Source organism: Acytostelium subglobosum (genome assembly GCF_000787575.1).
Source record: "Acytostelium subglobosum LB1 DNA, scaffold: scaffold8, whole genome shotgun sequence".
NCBI lineage: Eukaryota > Evosea > Eumycetozoa > Acytosteliales > Acytosteliaceae > Acytostelium > Acytostelium subglobosum.
In genome coordinates, this window is record NW_012236525.1 from 131,321 (window position 1) to 153,742 (window position 22,422).

At 44.8% G+C, this 22,422-nt stretch overlaps 10 protein-coding genes across 10 annotated transcripts; 3 read left to right on the forward strand and 7 right to left on the reverse strand.

Moving 5' to 3' along the window:
- Positions 1-1,006: 1,006 nt before the first annotated feature.
- SAMD00019534_044390 (hypothetical protein) lies at positions 1,007-1,834 on the forward strand (the record flags this gene model as incomplete). Its single annotated transcript, XM_012899929.1, has 1 exon — positions 1,007-1,834. One exon carries the CDS (start codon positions 1,007-1,009, stop codon positions 1,832-1,834), a length of 828 nt encoding a protein of 275 aa, XP_012755383.1.
- Positions 1,835-2,272: 438 nt separating this feature from the next.
- On the reverse strand, positions 2,273-2,636 carry SAMD00019534_044400 (hypothetical protein; the record flags this gene model as incomplete). Its single annotated transcript, XM_012899930.1, has 2 exons — positions 2,273-2,338; positions 2,409-2,636. 2 exons carry the CDS (start codon positions 2,634-2,636, stop codon positions 2,273-2,275), a joined length of 294 nt encoding a protein of 97 aa, XP_012755384.1.
- Positions 2,637-2,940: 304 nt separating this feature from the next.
- On the reverse strand, positions 2,941-4,323 carry SAMD00019534_044410 (hypothetical protein; the record flags this gene model as incomplete). The annotated part of the gene is made up of 1 exon (XM_012899931.1): positions 2,941-4,323. One exon carries the CDS (start codon positions 4,321-4,323, stop codon positions 2,941-2,943), a length of 1,383 nt encoding a protein of 460 aa, XP_012755385.1.
- A 261-nt stretch (positions 4,324-4,584) lies between these two features.
- SAMD00019534_044420 (hypothetical protein) lies at positions 4,585-6,196 on the reverse strand (the record flags this gene model as incomplete). The annotated part of the gene is made up of 2 exons (XM_012899932.1): positions 4,585-5,861; positions 5,956-6,196. 2 exons carry the CDS (start codon positions 6,194-6,196, stop codon positions 4,585-4,587), a joined length of 1,518 nt encoding a protein of 505 aa, XP_012755386.1.
- Positions 6,197-7,591: 1,395 nt separating this feature from the next.
- SAMD00019534_044430 (hypothetical protein) lies at positions 7,592-8,730 on the forward strand (the record flags this gene model as incomplete). Its single annotated transcript, XM_012899933.1, has 6 exons — positions 7,592-7,678; positions 7,748-7,838; positions 7,923-8,159; positions 8,230-8,361; positions 8,451-8,618; positions 8,702-8,730. Coding segments are annotated over 6 exons (744 nt in total), but the record flags the coding sequence as incomplete, so codon positions are not given.
- Positions 8,731-8,937: 207 nt separating this feature from the next.
- Positions 8,938-11,810, reverse strand: SAMD00019534_044440 (hypothetical protein; the record flags this gene model as incomplete). Its single annotated transcript, XM_012899934.1, has 2 exons — positions 8,938-11,524; positions 11,599-11,810. The coding sequence occupies 2 exons, from the start codon at positions 11,808-11,810 to the stop codon at positions 8,938-8,940; spliced, it is 2,799 nt and encodes a 932-aa protein (XP_012755388.1).
- A 180-nt stretch (positions 11,811-11,990) lies between these two features.
- On the forward strand, positions 11,991-12,877 carry SAMD00019534_044450 (hypothetical protein; the record flags this gene model as incomplete). Its single annotated transcript, XM_012899935.1, has 3 exons — positions 11,991-12,152; positions 12,221-12,547; positions 12,632-12,877. The coding sequence occupies 3 exons, from the start codon at positions 11,991-11,993 to the stop codon at positions 12,875-12,877; spliced, it is 735 nt and encodes a 244-aa protein (XP_012755389.1).
- A 367-nt stretch (positions 12,878-13,244) lies between these two features.
- SAMD00019534_044460 (hypothetical protein) lies at positions 13,245-15,381 on the reverse strand (the record flags this gene model as incomplete). Its single annotated transcript, XM_012899936.1, has 4 exons — positions 13,245-14,521; positions 14,609-15,040; positions 15,106-15,216; positions 15,372-15,381. The coding sequence occupies 4 exons, from the start codon at positions 15,379-15,381 to the stop codon at positions 13,245-13,247; spliced, it is 1,830 nt and encodes a 609-aa protein (XP_012755390.1).
- A 270-nt stretch (positions 15,382-15,651) lies between these two features.
- On the reverse strand, positions 15,652-17,828 carry SAMD00019534_044470 (hypothetical protein; the record flags this gene model as incomplete). Its single annotated transcript, XM_012899937.1, has 5 exons — positions 15,652-16,052; positions 16,232-16,881; positions 16,942-17,423; positions 17,490-17,599; positions 17,672-17,828. 5 exons carry the CDS (start codon positions 17,826-17,828, stop codon positions 15,652-15,654), a joined length of 1,800 nt encoding a protein of 599 aa, XP_012755391.1.
- A 1,350-nt stretch (positions 17,829-19,178) lies between these two features.
- On the reverse strand, positions 19,179-21,663 carry SAMD00019534_044480 (hypothetical protein; the record flags this gene model as incomplete). Its single annotated transcript, XM_012899938.1, has 6 exons — positions 19,179-19,588; positions 19,652-20,319; positions 20,393-20,874; positions 21,015-21,124; positions 21,194-21,410; positions 21,490-21,663. The coding sequence occupies 6 exons, from the start codon at positions 21,661-21,663 to the stop codon at positions 19,179-19,181; spliced, it is 2,061 nt and encodes a 686-aa protein (XP_012755392.1).
- Between the last annotated feature and the right edge of the window lie 759 nt (positions 21,664-22,422).

Here is a 22,422-nt window from a genome sequence, read left to right on the forward strand (position 1 = left end):
GGGGGTGTGATCACATGATATCAAGATATGTCCAACGTCTGAACACCCACTCACATAAACAATGAATTTGATAAACACTGAATACGAAGATGATCAGTTATGTTACTATGAATTATTATATACTAACTGACATCTCCGATATCCCTAGAGGTAACTATTTAATGGTCGTATTTTAGACATTATTTATTCATCAATCAATCTAACAATCAATCAATCTAATATACTTAATATATCAATTAATCTATTATTTAAAAATGTTGTACAGTAAGTATTATAATTATAAACTTCATTATATCCTTGATATATTCTAAACATAATACAATATAATAGAATCACTTGCCAACCTCTCCGGAATGAACTCCAACAACAAAATGACCAGCCACAATGGACAATCTATTGTTCAAAACACTGGAGCTGGAGCCTCTTCCCAATCGACCAACTCAACAGCACTACTCCACGTCTATGGTTATATTAATATTCTTGGTCTAATTATCATTGACCCATTAAGAATTGACATCTAATCATCATTGTCCTTTATTTGTTCATTACCCAATTTACATCCCATAAATTAAAATAGTTGTATACACCCAAATTTGGAAAGTTGTAGATTTTTGCAAGTTCAAGATGAGAAACATGTTTTTAATATTTTATTAAATTGATTTTTTAATATCGAAGTTGTGAGTTCGAGTGTGGCACGTGGCAGCTATCCTGCCTGTCAACCTCACGCCACACACACACGCAACGCACCCCTGGTATCCAGCAGCATCTTTGTATCCAACTTCACTTCAACTTCACTCTCACACATTCTCTTTATCTATCTCATATATATCTTTAGATATCAACGCTCCCGCTCGCCAATCCCGCGACCCTCACTCAGGTATCCAGCTCCCTTACAGCTACCGCGCTCCTCCCAAGACCCTCCTCTCTCCAATCCCTTCCAATCCCCTACCCTTGTCACTATATTGTACACTTCCTCATATACAGAACATACACAGCAAACACAAGCATGTCTGACACAACGACCACCTCAACATCGACCACCGAGTCCCCCGCCTCTGGACTCCCAGCTCCATCCACCTCCCGACTCTTTGTCGGCAACTTGCCATACAACTACACCGACGACGACCTGCTCAAGCTCTTTGCCGGCCAAGGCAAGGTTACCACCGCAAGAATCATTCAAAAGAGAGGCGTTTCAATTGGTTATGGCTTTGTCGACATGGAGGATGAGCCCGCAGCACAAGCAGCGATCGCAGCTTTGAACAAAACCGATATCAGCGGAAGAGCTATCAACGTTGAGTTGACAAAGGAGAGAGCCCCCGTCGATGAGACCAAGCCCGCCAAGCGCGGATCCGCTCGTCGTCGCTCTGGCAAGCCCAAGACCAACGGCACCTCTGATGCCAAGGCTTCGCCCTCGACCACCTCCCCAAGCCACGCCGGCGAGGACAACACCACTGGTGACAAGCCAAGAAGAAGAGCCGCCAACGGAGAGAGAAACAAGGCCGCCCCCAAGCCAGCCGCCCCACGCGCCCCAGAGTCGACCGAGCCAAAGCAACCCTCTGCCGACACCCTCTTTGTCAACAACCTCCCATACAGCTATGACAACGCTCGCTTCTTGGAGTTGTTCAAGGACTACTCGCCAAAGGACGCCCACATCATCATCAGCAAGCGATTCAACAGGAGCAAGGGATTCGGATTCGTCGAGTTCAACAACTCTGCTGACCAGCAGAAGGCTCTCGCCCTTGACAACACTGAGCTCGAGGGAAGAGTCATCTCTGTCAAGGTCGCCCATGCTCGCGACTTGTCCGCTGAGGCCGAGACCCCATCTGCCAACTAAGCAGTAGGCACAGCAGTATCCCCAATCATGTTCCCATGTTCCCCAATGTTCCCCAAATGTTCCCAATTCCCCTGTCTTGCTTCCCTTCATCCAGCAAACCTATTCATTCAGATCATGACAGCAACAACATCAATTGATGAATAAAGACTGGATTATATATATTTAGTGTAGTATAGCCTTCTTTAGGGTCTTCTGGCCCTACCTCTTAATTCATTCATTCCATTCATTCATTCGTGAATGATGTCCACCTTAAGGTGTATCCATGGTCTTGTTCCACTTGATTCGAAGCAAAGAGAGCAGGGCCATGTGTGAGTGAGCAAGTGTCCGCCAATCACATGTAGCCAACTGACATGCACGAGTGTTGGCGATAGTACGATTGGTTGTGTTGATACACATCACCATCGTGGCATATTGTCTATCTTCAACTCAACGTCAATGTCACTTGGGAGTTGCCAACATTTCCTTCAATACCTTGTTCTGTTCCATCATCTGTTGTTTGAGTTCCTGTTTGTATGTAGTGTTCATTGTTGTCAGGTTATGTGTTGTCATGTCACCGAGATAGGAATCAACATACATTGAATTGATTTATAGCATGTATCTCTTTGGCAATGTCTTCCCTCAATTGTATTAACATGTGTTCCATCTTTGTTATGCTTGCATTGATCTGTTCAAACTCCACCTTGTTTATACTACTTGGTGATGCACTGTTCTCATTCCTAAGTGAGACCAACAGTCTCAAATCACTTGTCCTATCACGAAAGCTCTTAACCAACGTCTGAAACGAGTCACTATCACTCCTCATTGTTTGTTTGTATGTTTGTTTGTTGTTATAGTATTATTGTTGGTGATGTTATATCAATGATCCAGTCTTCATCATTAAGGTGTCATTCATTCATTGATTCAATCAATCCATTCTCTCTCCTTCCTTTATTGTTCGCGACTCCAAATTTTGGCGCCAATCCATAGACAAGATGTTTCCTTTCCTGTGTTTCCGTCGCGAACTATGGGTGAGCTGGGGCCAAACTCAATCCAATAGCTCGGTTGCCAATGGATGGATGATGTTGAGTGGCCTGTACATCTTGACAGCACAGTGTCAATCCAATGGATTATCGCTTCATCTTGAGGAATTCGACTGGCAGTCCACCATTGGTGAACTCGAGCAGGACGTTCCATTCAACACCAGAGAGCTCTTTGAACATTGGATGTCCATTGAGTACGTATACATTGTGTATCTTGTCACTGGTTCGTATCATCTCTCCAAATGAAACAAAGGTATCTTTGAGACTCTTGCTGATCGCACCCTTGCCACTCATGATCCTGCTGCCATAAGGCATGTTGGTGATGATGTTCACCTTGTGATTGATGCCCTTGAGTGCATCTTTGAAATCGCCTTGCCACAGTCTAATGTATCCATTATTGTTATTGGGTGCGGCGTCGGAGCCCAGGTCGTTGCTTGTTGTCGGGAGTATCTGGAAGCCTGCCTCGGTCAAATTATGTTGTGCAGCTCGCACTGCCTTGGGATCAATGTCCGAGCCGTAGAAGACGACCTTTTCCGCACGCAAGTCATCCAGTAGTCGCGAGCTGTTGATAGCCATCTGTTCATTGATACGCACAAGGAATGAGTCGTAGCGATCTGCTCGATGCAGAGGCCATTGTTCAAACGCGTATCGTCGCTCTGTCGGCGTGCATCTGCCTCCCCGCGCAATGCCAAGCGCTTCCTGTATGATTGTTCCTGAGCCCATGAATGGATCCCAGATGTTGAATGGACGCGCAGACGAGAAGCCAGTGGCGGTGAGCAGAGCGGCTGCCAGAGTCTCGCGGATCGGCGCATCAGTGACGTGCTTGCCCGGTGTCCTCTTGTGCAGCCCGTCGCCATTGCACACATCCACACTGATCTGCGCCATGTCATCGACAAGACGAACAAAGAGACGCGAGTGGCCAGAATCCTCGCTCGCCATTTCGGGCGTCATGCGCTTGACAAAGATGACGTTCTTTTGAAAGTGCTCGAGGACGCGCTCCTCCACCGCACCGCTATGATAGAGCGCGGATGAGGCGCAGGATGCCGAGCACTCGGGCAGGGTCCTGTCGCGTACAGCAAAGTAGTTTGACCAGGGCAGTTGTTGCAGACCAGACTTGAGCATATTGAAGTTGGTCGACTTGAATGGCTGACCAAGACGCACTCGCAATGTCTCTGCCAGTCTAGAGTGATGTGTGATTGACCACAACTGCTCAGGTGTCAAGTCGGCACACTCCACGCCGCCTCTGTCAGTTGTCAATGTTGGCAATGCCAATGGTGGTGTCGATACAACAGGTAATGACTTCTTCTTCTTCGATAAGTCTACATCTTGTTGTTCATGTTGTTGTAGCTTTTGTTGTTGCTGTTGAAGCTGTTGTTGTTGATGTTGTTTCAATATATTTGTTAACTCTTTCTTTAATAGATCTTCAAGTGATGGAGTCACAGCGGCGTATAGCCTATATGACCTTTTCATTGCATTGTCGTTATCACTTGTGTACAACTATCTCTTTGTTTGTTCGTCAAAGTGTTTGTTCGTTCGCGAGTGTGTTTCCGCTGCAACACTTTGACTTCTTGTTTCTCGAGATTAGGTTGCCACCTAATTGCATGTTCGGGAACACCTTGGCGGTCGGTAGCCATTCATTCAGTAGAGGTTTATTAATGTATATATACAAGATGATGAGTCTCACTCACTAACTCATTCATTCGATCAAGCAGACCAGACCAGACCAGACCATTAGACATTAATGCCAAAGGGTCGCTCATTGTAGCTGTCTATTTGTAGGAGGTGGGATATGACATCGACAAAGATTGATCCGTTTGTAATGCGATCAATGTTGATATAGCCTCCTTGTAATGTTGGTTGACATAGTGCGAGTGCAAATCGATCATTGATGACGGCGATCGACAGGGATACGTTGGGCGGCAAGCCACTCCACTTGACCTTGACATGTTTGATGTTGGTGTCTGCCAGCCAACGAAGTTGTGTCAGTTTGTTCTTGGCGGGTATTGGCGGAATATCCTTTATAGTGACCGCTCGTGTTGTCACGGGCAGCCAGTCATTGGTGATCGCCTGTGTGAAGCCATGGCCAAACGTGAGCTTGAGCAGACCGCCTGGCAACATGGCCTTGGTGAGCGGGCGGTACGTGGCTGTCTCCAGGTGAAGCTTGGTGACCGTGCGCGGTATCTTTCCCGGCGCCAACTCTTGACATCCATGCAGACTGAGCTGCGTCAGGGCGGGATAGGGCAGCGATTGTGGCGCGATGTTGATGGCAAAGTGCGAGATCAGGTCGAGTCGGATGAGTGCCCGCGCAGACAGTGTAGTCACCATCCTTGGTGTGGACATCCGTCTGAGGTTCGGCAGCTCTGTCGCATGCAGCTTGCAGTTGAATCCCATTCCAAATACCAGCGTGACCAAGCTTGCCGGCAAGGTGCCTGGCGCTATGTCTTGTGAGAAGTTTCTGCCAAACTCAAGCGTTTCCAAGCGTGGCGGTAGCGCACCTGCCGCCAACACTTTGGAGAAGTCGCGACCAAAGATCAATGTGCGAAGGGATGCTGGGAGCGAGCTAGGCGCGATCACCTGATTGAACATGGCCGACAAGGTCAGATGTGTGAGGGAGTCGCAGCCGGCGAATGTCTCGCGATTGAGTGGCTGATTGAAACTGTAGTTGAATGACAGTGATTGGAGGTGTTCGGGTAGGCAGCCAGGCCCGATCGGTTGATTGAATGTGAACCCAAATACAAGATGACGAAGAGTCGATGGAAACGCGCCACACTGCAATGGTAAGTTGAAGCTCCTGCCCAATGTGAGTGACGTCAGACCTTTTGGAAGTGAGTCCAAAGTGATCGGTTGATTAAATGATGTTCCAAAAGTGATTGAATGAAGCTCACTGCCATCCAATGCATTGGCCACCAACTGCGTGTTGTATGTATAACCAAGTACAACATGTTGTGTGGCACGAGGTATCACAGCCAAAGTGATTGGAGTGTGTCCATAGTGAATGTATGTTGATGCTTTTGATTGAGTGATTGATCGAGTGATCGAGTGATCGAGTGATTGAGTGAGTGGAGTGATCATTCATTCAATCATTCATCAATTCGTTCATACATTTCTTTGACTGGAGCTCATCGTGTAGTTGCTTGAGTTGAGTGGATAGTGATGAGGGAGATGTTAGGAGTCGTATTTGTTGTGTCTCTTCGCTGAACAGGTCAGTACGGAACCAGAGCAGTCTGTCCCTTGCCAAATAGAATCGACGGCATGACCAAATGAGGTAGACCCTGTGCACATTATCGACAATGTAGGATATTATTCGTTTAAGGATCACTTCTGATAGATGTTCAAGTGTCATCATCAACACCATTTAAATATAATATGTGTGGGTGTTGTGATTGATTGATTGATTGATTGATTGTTTGATTGTTTGGTCTTGTAATAAAAGTGATCATGTTTTGAGTGGGAGTTAATATTGATTGGTTGATAGATCTGTGGTGAGAGTTGCCATGCCAACCCTTCTTCTATGTAATTCAAAAAGTAAGAGATACTAATACTAATATTAGAAACAATGAGTTCAACTAACAGTATGTATTAAGTATTAAATATTATACAACACGTGCTGAATAGTAATAGTAATAGTATGTTCAACTGATATAACTAACCTAACAAACATTGAAATTTGTTATTTATTTGTTCTTTTGTAGACAATATTGTAAACATAATGGACGACGTTAACTCTATAACCGATGTCAATGAGGATAATGTCTCTGGCGGTGTGTTCATTGATGTTGATATCGTGGCCCCCTACGAAACACAAGGACCACGAAGCATGGCAACACCCCAAGACCTTCCCAAACCCACAGGTCCTTAAGAACCAACTAACCAATTAAATAAATAAATAATATATGATTGATTGCAAATATCTATCAAATCAATGACAGACAGGGTTGAGCTTGAACAGACCTTCGTGTGTGAGAATGAATAAGTGGTTTATGGAATTGATTGACCCGCCGGTGGAGTACCAATCAAAAAAAAAGTGATTGGACCCGCCGTTTGGTACCCAAAGCGATGTTTCGGGACTTGGTTCCTCTTGTTGTTCATCAACCAATCAGATTTCATGGACTTTGCCTCATTAAGGAACAGGGACTCCTTAGTTCTCAACACACAACTCATCACCTTAATGAGTCAAGTACACATGCGATCACTATCAATCAATCAATCAAAAATATATTAGATAGATATATTCGAAACTATGACAATCTTTAGTATGTTATGTTTGATTATATATATCCTGTTTTAAATATTAACATTTACCTATTTTAGACAATGTTGTAAACATGGGCAATGTCTCTGGAAATGTCAATGAGGTTACCTCTGTCCAATCATCCCACACCGTTGCCTACCCATCACCTGCTTTTATAAAGAAGATTGGTTACAATCCAGAAAAGGTTGCTGCCCAGTATCCAACACCAGAGTACCTCGCCAATCGCAAACTTGATATCTAATCAAATAAAGTCCTGTGTGATGTCCTTCTCAAGACTTTGAACTTTTTCAACTTTGAATCAAATTGAATTAGAGTTTTAAAGATTGATTCATTGATTCGTGTGGATGTAGTAGTTGTAGTAATAACATAAAGACGAATAGACATAGAATAGACAAGACATATATAGAGAGATATAGATAGATTGATACACACTTTCAACGATCACACAAAGGAAATCAAAGTGATTAGTAGATAGATAGATAGACAATGTTGAGAAGTGTCATCATTATAACAGGCAATGGTACATTATTGTTTGAGAAGATATGGGTGGCTATCCCTGCAATGGCTGGAAAGGTATGAGTGCAGCAAGCAAGGATGACGAAGTACACAACATGTTTCACTCACTCAATCAATCAACAACAGGCCAACATGTTCTCATCACTGTTGACAACAGTGCAAGAGTTCTCAAAGCAGAGCACTGGCATGTTTGTATCTTATATCGAGTTTGGACAATGTAAGGCTTAATCATTCTATTCTCAACAACAAGTGAACAAGGTCACTGACATCACATCGTATCGAAACATATATATATATATAGCATCGATCACAGTTGTATATGATGAGAAGAGTCTGGTCAAGTGTTGTTTGTTCCATGATAATGGTGATGGACCAGAGTTTGGCAAGTTGATAGCGAATCAGCTGCTCAGAGGATTCCTCGAGATGTACGGCGACACAGACTTCTCGCACTCACTTCACAACACCTCAAAGTTCAATGCTTTCTCCAACAAGATCTATGACTCCATTGCCAACTCTCCACGTTCAATATTACAGCAATGTATGGTTCCTTCATTCGATCGATCGATCAATCATTCATTCACTGACTGACACTCAATCAATCAATGTAGTGAGAGCAAACAGAGGTATACAGAATGCGATCGTAGTATATAGTGATGGTACAGCCGTCACAACCAACACAGAGGATCAATTGGGTGTCATTGCCAACCTCCAAGCCATGCTATCCTTCTCCAATGATATTCGTATGTTGAGTGGATGGATGACAGGCTGGTCGACCAGCCCAACAAACATCCTGGATCATTAGATACTAACACTTTCAATCAATCACCAGTGCTGTCCAAAGGTGACAGGACCAGAGAGATTATATTGGACATGGTCACTCAACGAGTGTTCATTTCAAAGGTTGGTCCAGCCAACCTAGTATGTATTTGTAAAAAGAATAAGGATCCATCGATATACCAACCAGACATCTATAACGCTGTAACACTATTGGATAAAGGTAAGTTGAGTGGAGTAGAGTAGTCCATAATGTTGATCTCGCCGTGAAAGACGACTTGACTTACACAAGTATCCAATCACCAGTTTTTCTCTTGTTGTCCTATCTGCAAGGATAGGATTGATGATGCCTCAACAACAACTAGCCTGCGACGCTGCGGACAATCAATCAAGTATCCACAAGTTGCGCCAACAACAGGAACTCAATCAATCAATCAGAATCAATACATTGTTCAACGATCAATCGATCGATTGAGAGGCTAGTGTACACTTTATGAGTGGATGTTGGATGATGACAACAGTGCCGCCGCACATGCAAGCGATCAATCTTTATCAAGTAGTTTGTCCAGGAGCTCAATGTCGACATCGGTCCCGGACATGAAGTCCTGTGATTCGAATGTAGTGGGCACCTCTTCGACGGGTTGGAATCCCTTTAAGTGATTGATCACTGGCTGGAGGTACTTTTGTGTCAGGAACTCCATTGATTCCTGACTGATTCCAATGGGTGGTGCCTGGCCAGATGATGATGATGCCTTCTGGATGTTGACCTTTGGATTGTCCATTGTCTCTGTGATATTGCCCACTCTTTCCAATCGGTCAATCTTCTCTTTGACATTGTTGTTGTTTACGACGCTGTTGGTGAGTATGACGCTGTCCACTGTTGCCCTGGAGAATGTCTTTAGAGGCGACTGCAAGAACATATTCACCTGTCTCTCCACCTGTACCAACAACAGATACTCCTGAAGGAATGGACTGAGTTGCCTGTTTTGAGTGCTGAAGAAGTAGCTGTCTTTTCCAACGACTCGGACGATGTGATCAATGTTTTGTCCTGTGGCGCTGGGATCGATCAGTTCGAGCCAAGCACAGTAGACCATGTTCTTGAGCTGCATCGTATTATTGATACCCTCGATCGCCAGTGCACTCCATCGCTTGTAATGATCTTCATTGTGGACGGGATCGCCAAAGAGATGCTTAAACATCTTGATCACGTTGGCCAGTGTCATCTCGTTCCCGATAGAATGTCTGAAGAGGTGCTTGTTAAAGAGATCCCAAGCCTTGTCAAACTTGTTGCTGACGATCAGCCGTCCCAGCTTGAGATTGTCAATGGTCGTTGTGCCTGGAATCATGTGCACCAGGTTGGAGTAGACTTGCTTCGAGTACATGTTGTTGGCAAAGCATGCCTGCACAAACTTATCGCACGTGTATCGATTGATGTTGAGCTCCTTGTTCATGAGCATATGCATGGCCAGACGGATGTGTCCCTTCTCAACAAGCGTGTTCACCAGTATGCTGTTGGTGATCTCATTCTGGTAGTCCTTCGACCGCTCGCTGCTCAACAACGAGACGCCAGCGTCAAAGTCTTTGTGCATGAGATATGAGAAGAGCGGAGAGTTGATGAATAGACCTCGCAGCTTCATGCCCAAGAATCCAAACTGCCTCGCGAATGCCATAATGTTCTCGCGCGGGAAGTACAGCTCGTAGCACACCTCCATCAATCGGTGCGTTGGTATGCCCTTGCCCTTGCCCAGCGAGAGGAAGAGGCCCAGAGCCTCGACATCCTTGTTCTCGTAGATGTTGTCCAGATGTGACTGATCGATCACGTTGTACATCCAGTCGCGTGGTTGCAAGCCCTTCAGATTCCGCACATCCTTGATTTCCTTGGTGTGGTCGGCCTTGGCGTGAATCTGCTCCAACGCCTGCATGGGCGGCATCTGCTTCAAATGGCTGTGCTTGTAACACTCTGCCAGATGCTCCTGGGAGAACTTCATAAAGAAGGATATGTTGCGCCAGTATTTGGCACATGAAAGATTATAGTCACGGTGTTTCTTGTATCTGTGATAGGAGGCGAAGTTGTCGATGATCTTGGCGGTGGGCGCCAGGCCAAACTTGGTGAGCCGGCGATTGTACCACACGAGCGCCTGGTCGAGCAGCTCCAGCTGGAGGTACATGTTGATGATCTGCGTCGTCACGTGATCGGCATCGCTCTTGGACAGCAGGTCGATCACGGCAGTTGCAGTGCGCGTGCTAGGTATCGTGTCGACCAATTCGTTGTAGGCAATGATGGCGGCGATGTTGTAATAGTCCTTCCTGTCCAGGAATGGCTGGACAATGTGCGTGACATGGTCGCGCTGCAAATGGTTCGTGCGGAAGTATGTGACCAGTCGCTGGAGCAATGGCAGCGACGGTATTATCTTGTGTGTGTCAATGACCAAGTTTGTCCAGGGCATGATGATGTCAGTCGCTTTGTTCTTGAGTGCCAGATGCAGCATCTCCTCATAGACCTCCTGGGTCTCGTGGCTCTCAAACTTGAGCGCGGCGACCAGTTTGTTGATTATGTTCGGCTCGTCCAACGCGAGATACACATCAATGAGGCGCAGTGTCTGCTCTTTGGAGAACGGCAGTATTGAGTCGAGTATTGCGTCCACTGCCAGGGGTCCGTTGATCCTGTCGACCAGGCCAATGTCGTGGCAGATGATGGCGAATGACTCTGACTCAATGAAGGTCGGACATGCATTGACCATCGTGGTGAGGTACTCCACTGATCGATTGAATTGGGATGATACCAGGTGATACTTGATGACGAGGGCAATGGCATGATGCAGGTCGTCCTGCGTCAGAGTGCGCACTGCTGATTCTGCCGCTGCCCCGCTGACCTCATTCATTATCAATTCGAGTACAATGTTTAGATGACCATTCTTTATCAGTGTCTTTATGCGCATTCTTGGATTGGGTATACTAAGTATCGTTGGCAAGTCTATTGCAGTTGGTGATGAAGATGATGATGTCGTTGATGATGATGATTTTGTGTTTGATTCAATCATGTCTAGGTGGTCCCAATCGAAGATGCTTGAGAAGTATTGTCTATCAGCTTGCTCTCGCTGCTGTTGTTCTTGTTGTTGTGGTGATATCCTTTGGTTGATTGATCGATTGAGTGAGAGAAGGAAGGTTAGGTTGGTCCCTCGATGATGATGATAATGTCTTACTCTTTCGTTGGATTTTGCTGTTGCTGTCCTGACGATGATGTAGTCAGTGATCGTATAAAGTATGACTGCTGCTGCTGGGCATGATGGTGACCTGCATGAGTCGATTGCAGGGAATGTTGTTGTTGATGAGTTACAACTCGTCTCGTGATGAGTGGAAACAACAATGATGTCACCGACCTAGTCGTTGAGCTAGGCAACACATGACGTAACATGTTTGTCCTAGATCTATCTGTTGTCTATCTGTGTCTCTACCTTTGGCCCGCGACCAATCGTGTCATCAAAGTGAAAGTGATAAATGAAAGTGAGAACAATGAAGTTTGAATTATTTCTCAAGTTCATTGTTATAATTAACGACAAATATAATATAATATACAATATAACGTTGACAGAGAATGAGTGATGATAGTAATGATGCATTGGTTGGAGAGATAAACACAGATCAAGTCGATCAACAAGCATGGCTCATAAAGATCCCCAAGTACCTTGCAGATCATTGGATGAATGCTGGTGGTGGCTCAGAGATTGGCAAGCTCTACTTCAAGTCTGCCAACGATGTACGTCATGTTGATCTATTGATCGATGATTGATGGAGTAGTCGACTAACACTTTGTTGTTGTTAAAGTTATCATTATCGATTGCTAGAGCAAGTGGAGGTAGTAGCGAGGAGTTTCAATTGACTACGACACCATTGAATGAAGCGAACCCTTTGAAGATATTCTCTGAGGACTCTGAGAATGCTTTGGCATTCGATGGCAGTATAGGTCTACGTTGTGATGTCCAAATGGACATCTTATCACAAACATACCGCGAGTTGATGCAAAAGAGAAACACAATGGCCAACACCAAGACAAGACAGTTGAAGCCACTCCAAGATCAGAGCTCAGTCGTCAAGATGATGCATCAGAACTCTAAACCACAAATCAGTACAGCTATATATAATAAGGATAAGGTAACTACAATCACAATCATCATCGTGTCGATCAATCAATCAAGTGCTAACATCTGCTGATGATGATGATGCAACACAATACAGAAGAAGTCTCAGGAGGAGAAGAGAGAGAGAATGCAGGAGGACGACTTGACAGACCTGATATTCAAGGCATTCGAGGAGAAGTCATACTGGACACTCAAGGACCTGTTGGTGTACACGGAGCAGCCACAAGTGTGGCTGAAGCAAGTGCTGGAAAAGATATGCGACTTCCACAAGAAAGGATCGCACAGGAACTGCTACGAGGTCAAGCCAGAGTTCAAGGCTCAAAAGCTCAACGTTGCCAAATGAGATGGTTAGATCTAGTTCACATCAAGGCAATGAATGGCCCCTACGTACACCATCGTGTGTACCCACTCAATCAATCAATCAAGGTCACAGCCACAAGAGCTGGTACTCAACCAAGTCACACAACAGCAGCGAATCCTTTATGGAACACAACCAAAGCGCACATTGGAGACAAGACATGACTCCGCACTGATCGATGGAGGTACTGACATCCCCATGTTGTGTTGCAAGTTGTTTGTAATAAAATAATGAGAGAGAAAGAGAGAGATTAGGGCAACTCCAATCATCATGGATTGTTGAATCATTTAATACTACTACTACTTGCTACCTGCTAATGCTTGTACTTCTCACTCGCTATCTAGCAAGGCATTTAAAAGACAGCCTCTTCATCAATGTCGTCCTCGTCGTCAACAATATCAGCATCGTCGCCAAGGTTGCCGTAAAAGTCGGTCTCGAAGGAGTAGTCCTCAGAGGCGTCCGAGATAGTGCCAAACTTCTTCTTCTGCTTCTTCATCTGCTTCTTGATCTGTTTGTTGGTCTGTGGATTGAACTGATCGTTCTCGTCCCTCAGGTTCTGCTTCTTGCCCTTCATGGCTGCCTGCTGCAGCTCCTTTGGCTTCATCTGTGCCTGCTTCTGTAGCGCTATCAGCTGAGCGGTAGTGTCATCATCCATCTCATCGTCGTCCTCTAACTCCTCCTCGCCATCATCCTCGTTGTCGTCTTCCTCTTCGTCCTCGTCCTCCATATCGTCCTCCTCCATCTCCTCCTCGTCGTCCTCCTCGTCCTCCTCGTCGTCGTCAAACATGGAGGTGTCGATATAGCTCTGTTGGGCGGTGGATGCCACGGAGGCACTCATGTCGTGGTTGCTTGACAGGGTGTCGAGCTCGCTGGACTGGTCAATGTTGAACTCCTTGGCAAAGGAGTCAACGATCTTGGAGGCAATGTTGAATGAGTCCTTGGGCGGCAGGGTGTGGAAGGGGATCTTGCCTCCAGTCCAATCGCGAATCACAGACAGGGCGGCCGAGTTGAGGTCGGCAATACCTCCACGGACAACCTTGCCACGCTTCTCGGCGATCAGCGTCAGGAACTCGGTGGTGGTCTTGAACGAGGCGATCTTGTATATTCTGAGCAGTTGCTCCTTGCTGCAGCGCTCGATGATGGCGTCGACTGGTCCGATGGGGTCCTCAATCTTCTCGACCTTGACGACGTTACGCAGGATGACGTTGGCATCGATCTCGCCACGGATGGGCACGATACCCGGCGAGTCGAGCAGCTTGACGTTCTTGTCCAGATGGACCTCTTGGGCGACCTTGGTGTGGCCGGGTGTGGGCGCCACACTGACGGAACGAGCGCGCTTCAAACTGTTGATCAAACTGCTCTTGCCGACGTTGGGGTAGCCAATGATGCCGACGGCAACACTGGTCTTGATGTTCAATGATCTACTGTAGTTCTTGAGCAGCTGCAGCAGGGCTTCGCCTCCCAGACACTCTGAGCCATCGAGCAACTTCTCGTTGGCGGCTGTTGGGGCCACGTTCGAATGACCCAAGTTACGCTTCTGTTGTTGAGTTGAACACTTAAAGGCCAATGTTGGGAAGAAGTTCCTCAAGTACTTGAGCCACATCAATACATTCTCCTTTGGAACAAGATCTAACATTGATTGATTGATTGATTGATTGAGTTAGTTCTCGTGTCCTCCGCCATCCACAGTCACTCGCACGATCAAACAGGACATACCAATCTTGTTGAGGATAAAGACAATCTTCTTGTTTGGGTAACGCTCGAGGATCATCTTCTCGATCTCGAGACAACGACATCCCATGGGATCACGAGCGTCGAGCACCTCGAGGATGACATCACCAGCTTCAATGACCTTCTTGACCTCGCGATAGAATGATCTGAGCGAGTTGTCGCGCTCACCACGAGCCGAGTGCATGACTTCGTCCTCCTGATCAGCCTCCTGATCCTTCTGTTTGCGGTTAAAGTCCTTCTCACGCTTGTTTACATCCTTCACCATCTCGGCCATCTGATCAGCCTTTGTCTGTGCTCTCCTCTGCTCCTTCTTTGCCTTCTTCTCAGCAGCGATCAACTCCTTTTGTTGGGCGATCCTATTAAGCAAGTCCTCCTTGAATGGGTAAAGGTTTGGTACACCTGGGTCCTTCTTGGTCTCTGTTTAATTGTTTGTTTGAGTATTAGTCATTATGATCAGTATATCATTCAATCAGATTACATACTATTGACAGATGGTGCCAACTTCTGGGCCTTTCTTAGCTTACGATGATGCTCATTGACCTTTCTCTGGATCTTATACTTCTTATGCAGTGAAGTGCGTTTACTTTGTGCTTCTATTATTGTTTGTTTGATCAATTGATTGATAGAGTTAGTATTCATTCATTCTATCATCACATCATTCAATCATGTCATCATCATCAACATCATTCATTCTCTCTGATTCTAATATCCCATAATGTATAATGATCATGATTTATAAGATACACACTCTTGGGCATTGTTATATTGTATGTATGTGTATATGTATATATATATAAGTGAATTGAATAAATAATAATCAATTAAAATGTCGATGAATGAATGAAGCGAGTTGTGTTGAGGAACAAAAAACGAACGAATCGATTGTGTCAAACACACATATCAAAGTAGTTTTTCAAAAATGGAAGTTCTGTCAAGTTGAAGATTGAGTGAAAGGAATGATCAACGATCAATGGCATTATTTGTAAACATGTTTATATATTATGTATGTATTAGGATGAATGAGGATGTTACAGCTTCGCTCTCATCTCCTCGGGATAGTTGTCAAGGTCAAATGGACCGACGCGTGCAAAGATATGCTCGTAGATGTCACCATCCACCATGGCTATTGGTGCATTGATTAGTTCCTCTTCACATCCCAGTGCATCGGCAAGTAGTGTAGCCTGTTTGGATAGCTCGAGACATAGTGCTGAAATGGCACGAACTATTGAGTTGACATGTCCACGTGCTAGATATCTGGTGCCACGATAGAATTCAAAGTCCTCGCGGATCCTTGTCAAGATATGCAGACGACATAACTTCTCCAACATCATCTTCATCTCCTTATCCTTCTCAGTCTCAACCGCTTCGATAAAGTTGATCGCAATGATCGTCTCTGTGTGTGCCTTGGCAAGATGCACAAGTGTCTCAACTATTGGAGCGTGCGAGTAAATGTAAGTTAGTATGATTGATTGGAATGATACCAGAGTGTGATCGAGAGATGGATTGATCAATGATCGAATGATTGGAATTATTCCAGTGTGGAGAATGTGATTGATTGAATGATTGGAGTGATTCCGGCGTGTGATTGATCGATTGATGGATACTCACGTGATTGGTTCCATGCGGTAAATGCAACTTTAGTCTCTTTGTAGGCCTTGGCGACTGTGTTGGCGGCATCGACTAGGAGACGGGATGAACGGAACTCCATACAGTGGCGAAGGAAGTCCATGTCGGTAATGTCACCAGCGAATGGGTTATGCTCACTCAACAACAATCTTGTACTCTCACCAAGATACTTGAGCGCACCAGTGAACTTGTTGGACGAGTACTCCTTCTTGTACTGTGTCAGCAAGTCCTTGGCAACTTGTTGATACAACAATGTGTTGTCTCCTTCGAATGTCCTACACACGTCCAATCCCGCGATGATCTGGGCGAAACGAGAGTAGCCCGAGTATCCATGGCCGCCACATAGTCGACGTGTCTCTGCCGCGGCAACAGTACAATAATGACTGATTGCTGCTTTGAAACCTGATGCCAACACATGGACCTCGTTGTCGGTGGACCTCTCCTTGAACCTCCTTGCCAAGTACGACTTGACCGCATCGAACGCGAATGACGTGGCAATCATCGGCATCAAACAAGTATAATGTGTTGGATACTCAATGATTGCTGTCTCTGGTGCGCCAGGCTGGGCTCCAAACTGCACTCTCTTAGTAGCGTACCTCGTGGCAATCGCGACCAACACCTTAAGCATGCGACTAAATTGGTGAATAGGTAAGTTGATTGAATGATTGATTGATGGACATCAGTGGACTTACCCAGTATTGAACGCGATCAGCATGCGACATGTGATGGTCTGTGAGAGGACTGTGGCGAAACGTTGGGATGGACTCTTGATTGGCGAGGTGTACTTGCCATTCTCAATGCTGCCAAACCTGTCCAAGAGGTTATCGTACGGTATCCTAACGTTATCGAATATGAACCAACCATTATCAACACCGTCCACTCCATACTTTGGACCACAATCACCTATCTTGACTCCTGGCATCGGTGTTATACCATTGGCTTTACGAATTGGTACCAAGAAACAGTGTACCTCATGATCCTTTCCATTTAGAATGAGTCTGGCGAATACACTGGCCATCACAGCATGACAAGCATTACCAATCCACCACTTTGTTGCCGTTCTCTTTGGGGTATTGATCACAAACTCATTGGTCTCTGGGTCATAAGTAGCTGTAGTCTCCAATGCTCTAACATTGGATCCATGTCCCATCTCTGTCATTGCAAAGCATCCCAACTATTATTTGGGGTGGTTAGTCCTGGAATCATTCCAATAAATCAAACATTCGATCAAACTACATACCAACTCTCCAGATTCGATTGATGGCACCAACTTTTGATGCTTCTCTGTTCCCAAGTTGTAGACTGATCCACCAAACAAGAAGTTGTTAACAAATGTCTTGACGGCCAATGCTGGAATGTGAACCAAGATGTTAGTCGATGTCCACCGATCAATCAATCAATTTAAAAAATGAATGAACTTACATCCATCACCATATTGGCATGTGATATCACCGTGAGCAAGGATCTTGGTAGGGTCACCTCTGATGTCGGACAGTGACACAGAGCCACCTCCAAACACTTTGGAAAGCATCTGTTGTGTCTGCTTGAGACTGAGTGATCTCTTCTGTGGACGAGTCATATTGACAAGATTGTTTGTATACAATTGTTCATCTCTCAATACATTCATTGTGACTTGTCTAATTTCTGGATGATCATAATTGCGAATTGACCATTGTTTCAAGTTCTGTGCCAGTTTGGACTTTGGAGCTTGGTAGAATCGGTACTTATTTGGTGACTTCTCTTGGACTTGTTCCAAAGGAGTATGGTCGGCACCCATAAACAACTCCTGGGCATTCAATACCTTTGACACATTTTCACTCAACACTGATGGATGGAATGGATCCACCACAGTCATTGTAGTATGTGCCGCCAAAGGGTTATTCTGAAGATTACTAGATATTGTTGTTGATTGATCCATCGTAATGATCTTGGATATTATTATTATTATCTTCTAAAAATAACTTATGTTTGATTGATATATTATGATATGACGTGATGTGATTGACGTGATGATGTCGATGTCGTAGTAGTAGTTATTATTTATCAGATTGATTGTGTAACTACTGTTTGTTTGTTGGATTATTGGAGTAAGAACTCTACAAATGATACTACAAATGGTAGAGGCGATCTGTCAAATACTGGCACAATCATCAACAATATAACATCAACCTTTGTCAGATTGAATGATTGAGTGAGTGACACAGTGAGTGAGAGTGAACGGACAGGTCAGGTCAGGTGATCGTTCATTATGGTCGTGTATGTGATATAGTGGACTGTCCTTTGGGGAGGGTGGTGGGGGAGACTGAGGTAGATGGCTGTGATTGGACGAATGGAAAGCGGACAGACACGAGAGGAGGAGGAGGATTAATTGGATCGACCAGTCTTGGAACGAGTTTACCATCTATGGTCAATTGTTGTATAATGGTTTGAATCATATATGTGTGTGATTGAATGATTATCTGTATGTGTGGGGGTTTGAAGCGAAACGGTTGGAAGATGAAGTGTTGAGTGAATGTGCAAATGTGGGAGTGGGGAAGGTGATCAACCAATTAGGGGTGATTGTAAATCTGACGATTGAGATATATATTGATTGAATCGATGTATATGTATAGGCAGTGTATCTGGACAGGGGGGAGGTTTATACGCGTATTGTATATGTACATTAATGTACGTCTGGTTTTATTTGTTGGGGTGATTGATTGGATCGCGATGATGATTGATCATCATGTGACATGTCCATAAGAAGTTTTGGTAACCAAGTTCTGCTTTGGTGCGCACGTGACGACGACTCCTCCTCGCGCTGTCCCTGCAGTGCCATCACCTGCCCAATACAAATGTTGAAGTTGAATGAATAGTTGGCGCCAGCCTTTGCCTGATTCGTTAATAATGAATGAATGAATGAGCGAGTGAGCTTAAACTAAATCCTAGTTTAGAGCTTCGCTTTCATCCTCATCTCCTCCGGGTAGTTGTCCAGCGAGAATGGTTTGTCCACGCGAGCACATATGTTCTCGTAGAGGTCGCCATCGACCAGCCCGATAGGTGCGTCAATTAGCTCCTTCTCGTTATCGAATCCATCGATGAGCACCTGTGCGTGACGTGACAGCTCGAGACTGAGCTGCGACACGAGCTTACCAACTACGTTGGCTTGGCCCTTCTTCAAATAGCTTGTGCCTCTAAAGAACTCAAAGTCCTCCCTGATCGTTGTCAGGAGGTACAATTGGCACAACTTCTCCAACATCTCGCGAGTCTCTGGGTCCTTCTGGGAGTGGACCGCATCAACAAATCTGGTTGCAATGATTGTCTCTGTGTGAGACTTGGCCAAATGGATCAAAGTCTCGACTAAATTGATTGATTGAGTGAGTAAGTATAATTAATTGAATGATTGATAGTGGGGGTACATACGCGACTGGTTCCACGCGACAAATGCATCCTTGGTCTGGCGGTAGGCCTTGGATACAACTTTGGCAGAGCTGAGGAGTAGACGTGATGAACGGAACTCTAGGCAGTGGCAGAGGAATGTGATATTCATCATGTTGCTGTCCTTGCTCATGAAGCTGCTGGCTGGATTGATCTCACTGAGCAACAACTTGGTGTTCTTGCCAAGGTACTTGAGCGTGCCTGTGAACTTGTTGGAGGAGTACTCCTTCTTGAACTGTGTCAACAGGTCTTTGGCGACTTGTTGATACAACAATGTGTTGTCGCCCTCGAATGTACGTCCAACATCCATTGTGGCCAAGAGGATGCTGAAGCGTGAGTAGGCAGAGTAGCCGTGGCCACCACACAAACGTCTAAGCTCGAGTGCTGACACTGTGGTGAAGTGGCTGGTCAGAGCCTTGAATCCAGATGCGAGCACGTGGATCTCAGACCCATCGCTTCTGTCCTTGAATCGCTTGGCCAGGTAGGACTTGACTGCGTCCAGAGCATAGAGCGATGCGACCATTGGCATAAGAGTGAGATAATGAGTTGGATACTCCAAGATTGGTGTCTCTGGTGCGCTTGGGTTCGAACCAAACTGAAGTCGCTTCAATGCATATCTGATGGCAATTGATGTCAAAATCTTCATTGATCGTCTATTTTGATTGATAGGAAGTTGGTCAATATTCCTGACTATGACCTGGACGTTGATTGGGGGGTGGGACTTACACAGATGCAAAGGTGATAAATATTCTTCCAGCAATCATTTGAGAGAGGATGTTGGCAAATCTATGAGATGGACTCTTGATTGGTGAGGTGTACTCGCCATTGATGATACTGCCAAACTTGTCCAAGAGGTTGTCATAGGGTATTCTAACATTCTCGAATTGGATCCATCCATTGTCAACACCATTCAATCCAAACTTGGGTCCACAATCTCCAATCCTAACACCTGGCATCAAGTCAATGCCATTCTCCTTTCTGATTGGAACGAGGAAGCAGTGAACCTCGTGATCCTTTCCATTGATGATGAGTCTGGCAAATACACTAGACATTACAGCATGACATGCATTACCAATCCACCACTTGGTAGCAGTCCTCTTTGGAGTCTGGATAATAAACTCATTTGTCTCTGGGTCGTATGTGGCAGTGGTCTCTAATGCTCTAACATTAGATCCATGTCCCAACTCTGTCATGGCAAAGCATCCCAACTATTTAGAGAGATAGTATTAGTAAATATATGACTTGGAATATTTTTGATAATATCACGTGATCGAGTTGTCAGCTGACACCATGTCACGTGACCAGTTGCCAGTCATGTGACTGATTAAAAAACAAATAAGCAACATACCAATTCTCCAGTCTGGATTCCAGGGATTAACCTGTGATGCTTCTCAGTTCCAAGAGTATAGACAGCGCCTCCAAACAAGTAGTTGTTCACAACCAACTTGGTCGATACACCTAATATACAAGTCAATTAGTTTCCAGGACTTCTGGCGCCTAACGATCAATCATGTCGACAACACATACTATTATCATCAAACTGGCTGAGCACATCTCCCATGGCTAGAATTTTAGTTGGGTCGCCTTTGAGATCTGAGATCTGAACATATCCTGGACCATAGATCTTGGCCAAGAATGTCTTTAGCTGAAGCAATGATTGTACTCTCTGCTTCTCCTTGGGTAGGTCTGCACCTGTAAAGAACAATGATTTATCCTTAATCACCTCAGCAACTACTTTTCTAATCTAATAGTGTTTAAATCAATGATTGAATGAGTGGGATTATTCCTTCAACTTCAACATCAAGTTTGTCAAGTCAACATACCTCTGGATGCTCATAGTTGATCTTTGACCATCTGGCCAATTTGGAAGCGAGTGGCTCCTTTCCTGTCTTTGGATGAAGAGGTTGAGTACTGTCCATTGGGAATGTATTCATCATTAGACTATTGGTAGTCACATCAGACACCATTGTTGTAAGTGGTTTGGTTGCGGTAGACATATGTATTTATATTGTAGAGTTGTAGAGATAGTATCTCTTCCTTCTTTTGTTCAATGTTGGGGTTATTTGACAATGGTGAATTTAGAGATGGCTGGATGGATGATGTATTTAGTGTGTGTTTGTTTGTTTGTTTGAGTATTAGTGTGAGTATGAGTATTAGTGAAGTGAGTATTATTAGTGTGAGTAGTCGTGTGTATTCATTCCAGGTTAACTCAATGACAGAGGCCCACCACATATGCCCTTTGACTAAAGTGGTCCCAATAGTTTGAGAGGGTGTGTTCGTTAGAAAGATGACCCGCAAAGAGTACAAACAATTCAATTGAATTTAACTTCATTGTGATGACCCGGGTCACCGGCTTAATCACGGGTCTTTGATGCTCGGCACAAGGCCTTCAAACCCCACTCACAACTATGATTTCAACTTCAATTTTAATGATCATAATGATAAAATAGTTAAATTAATTTAGTATCAGATGTAAATGAATTAAAGATAGATAGGTATTGCGACTTTGATAGTGAGTCACTGATCATTAGACCCTGGGGCAAGAATGGGCAAGTATGCAAGGTCCACATCTTGTAACAGATGTCTTCCAAACCATCATTCCATCCATTCTGCAGACCTCGTTCGACCAGATTTCCATTGTCCCCCACAAACAAGATATTTACAATCATTGTTGATATTTTATAAAGTCGCGATGTTCCAAGTCGTTTGAATAATGAATGAAGTTGGTTCGGTCGATGAAGTTGGATAGATTGTTG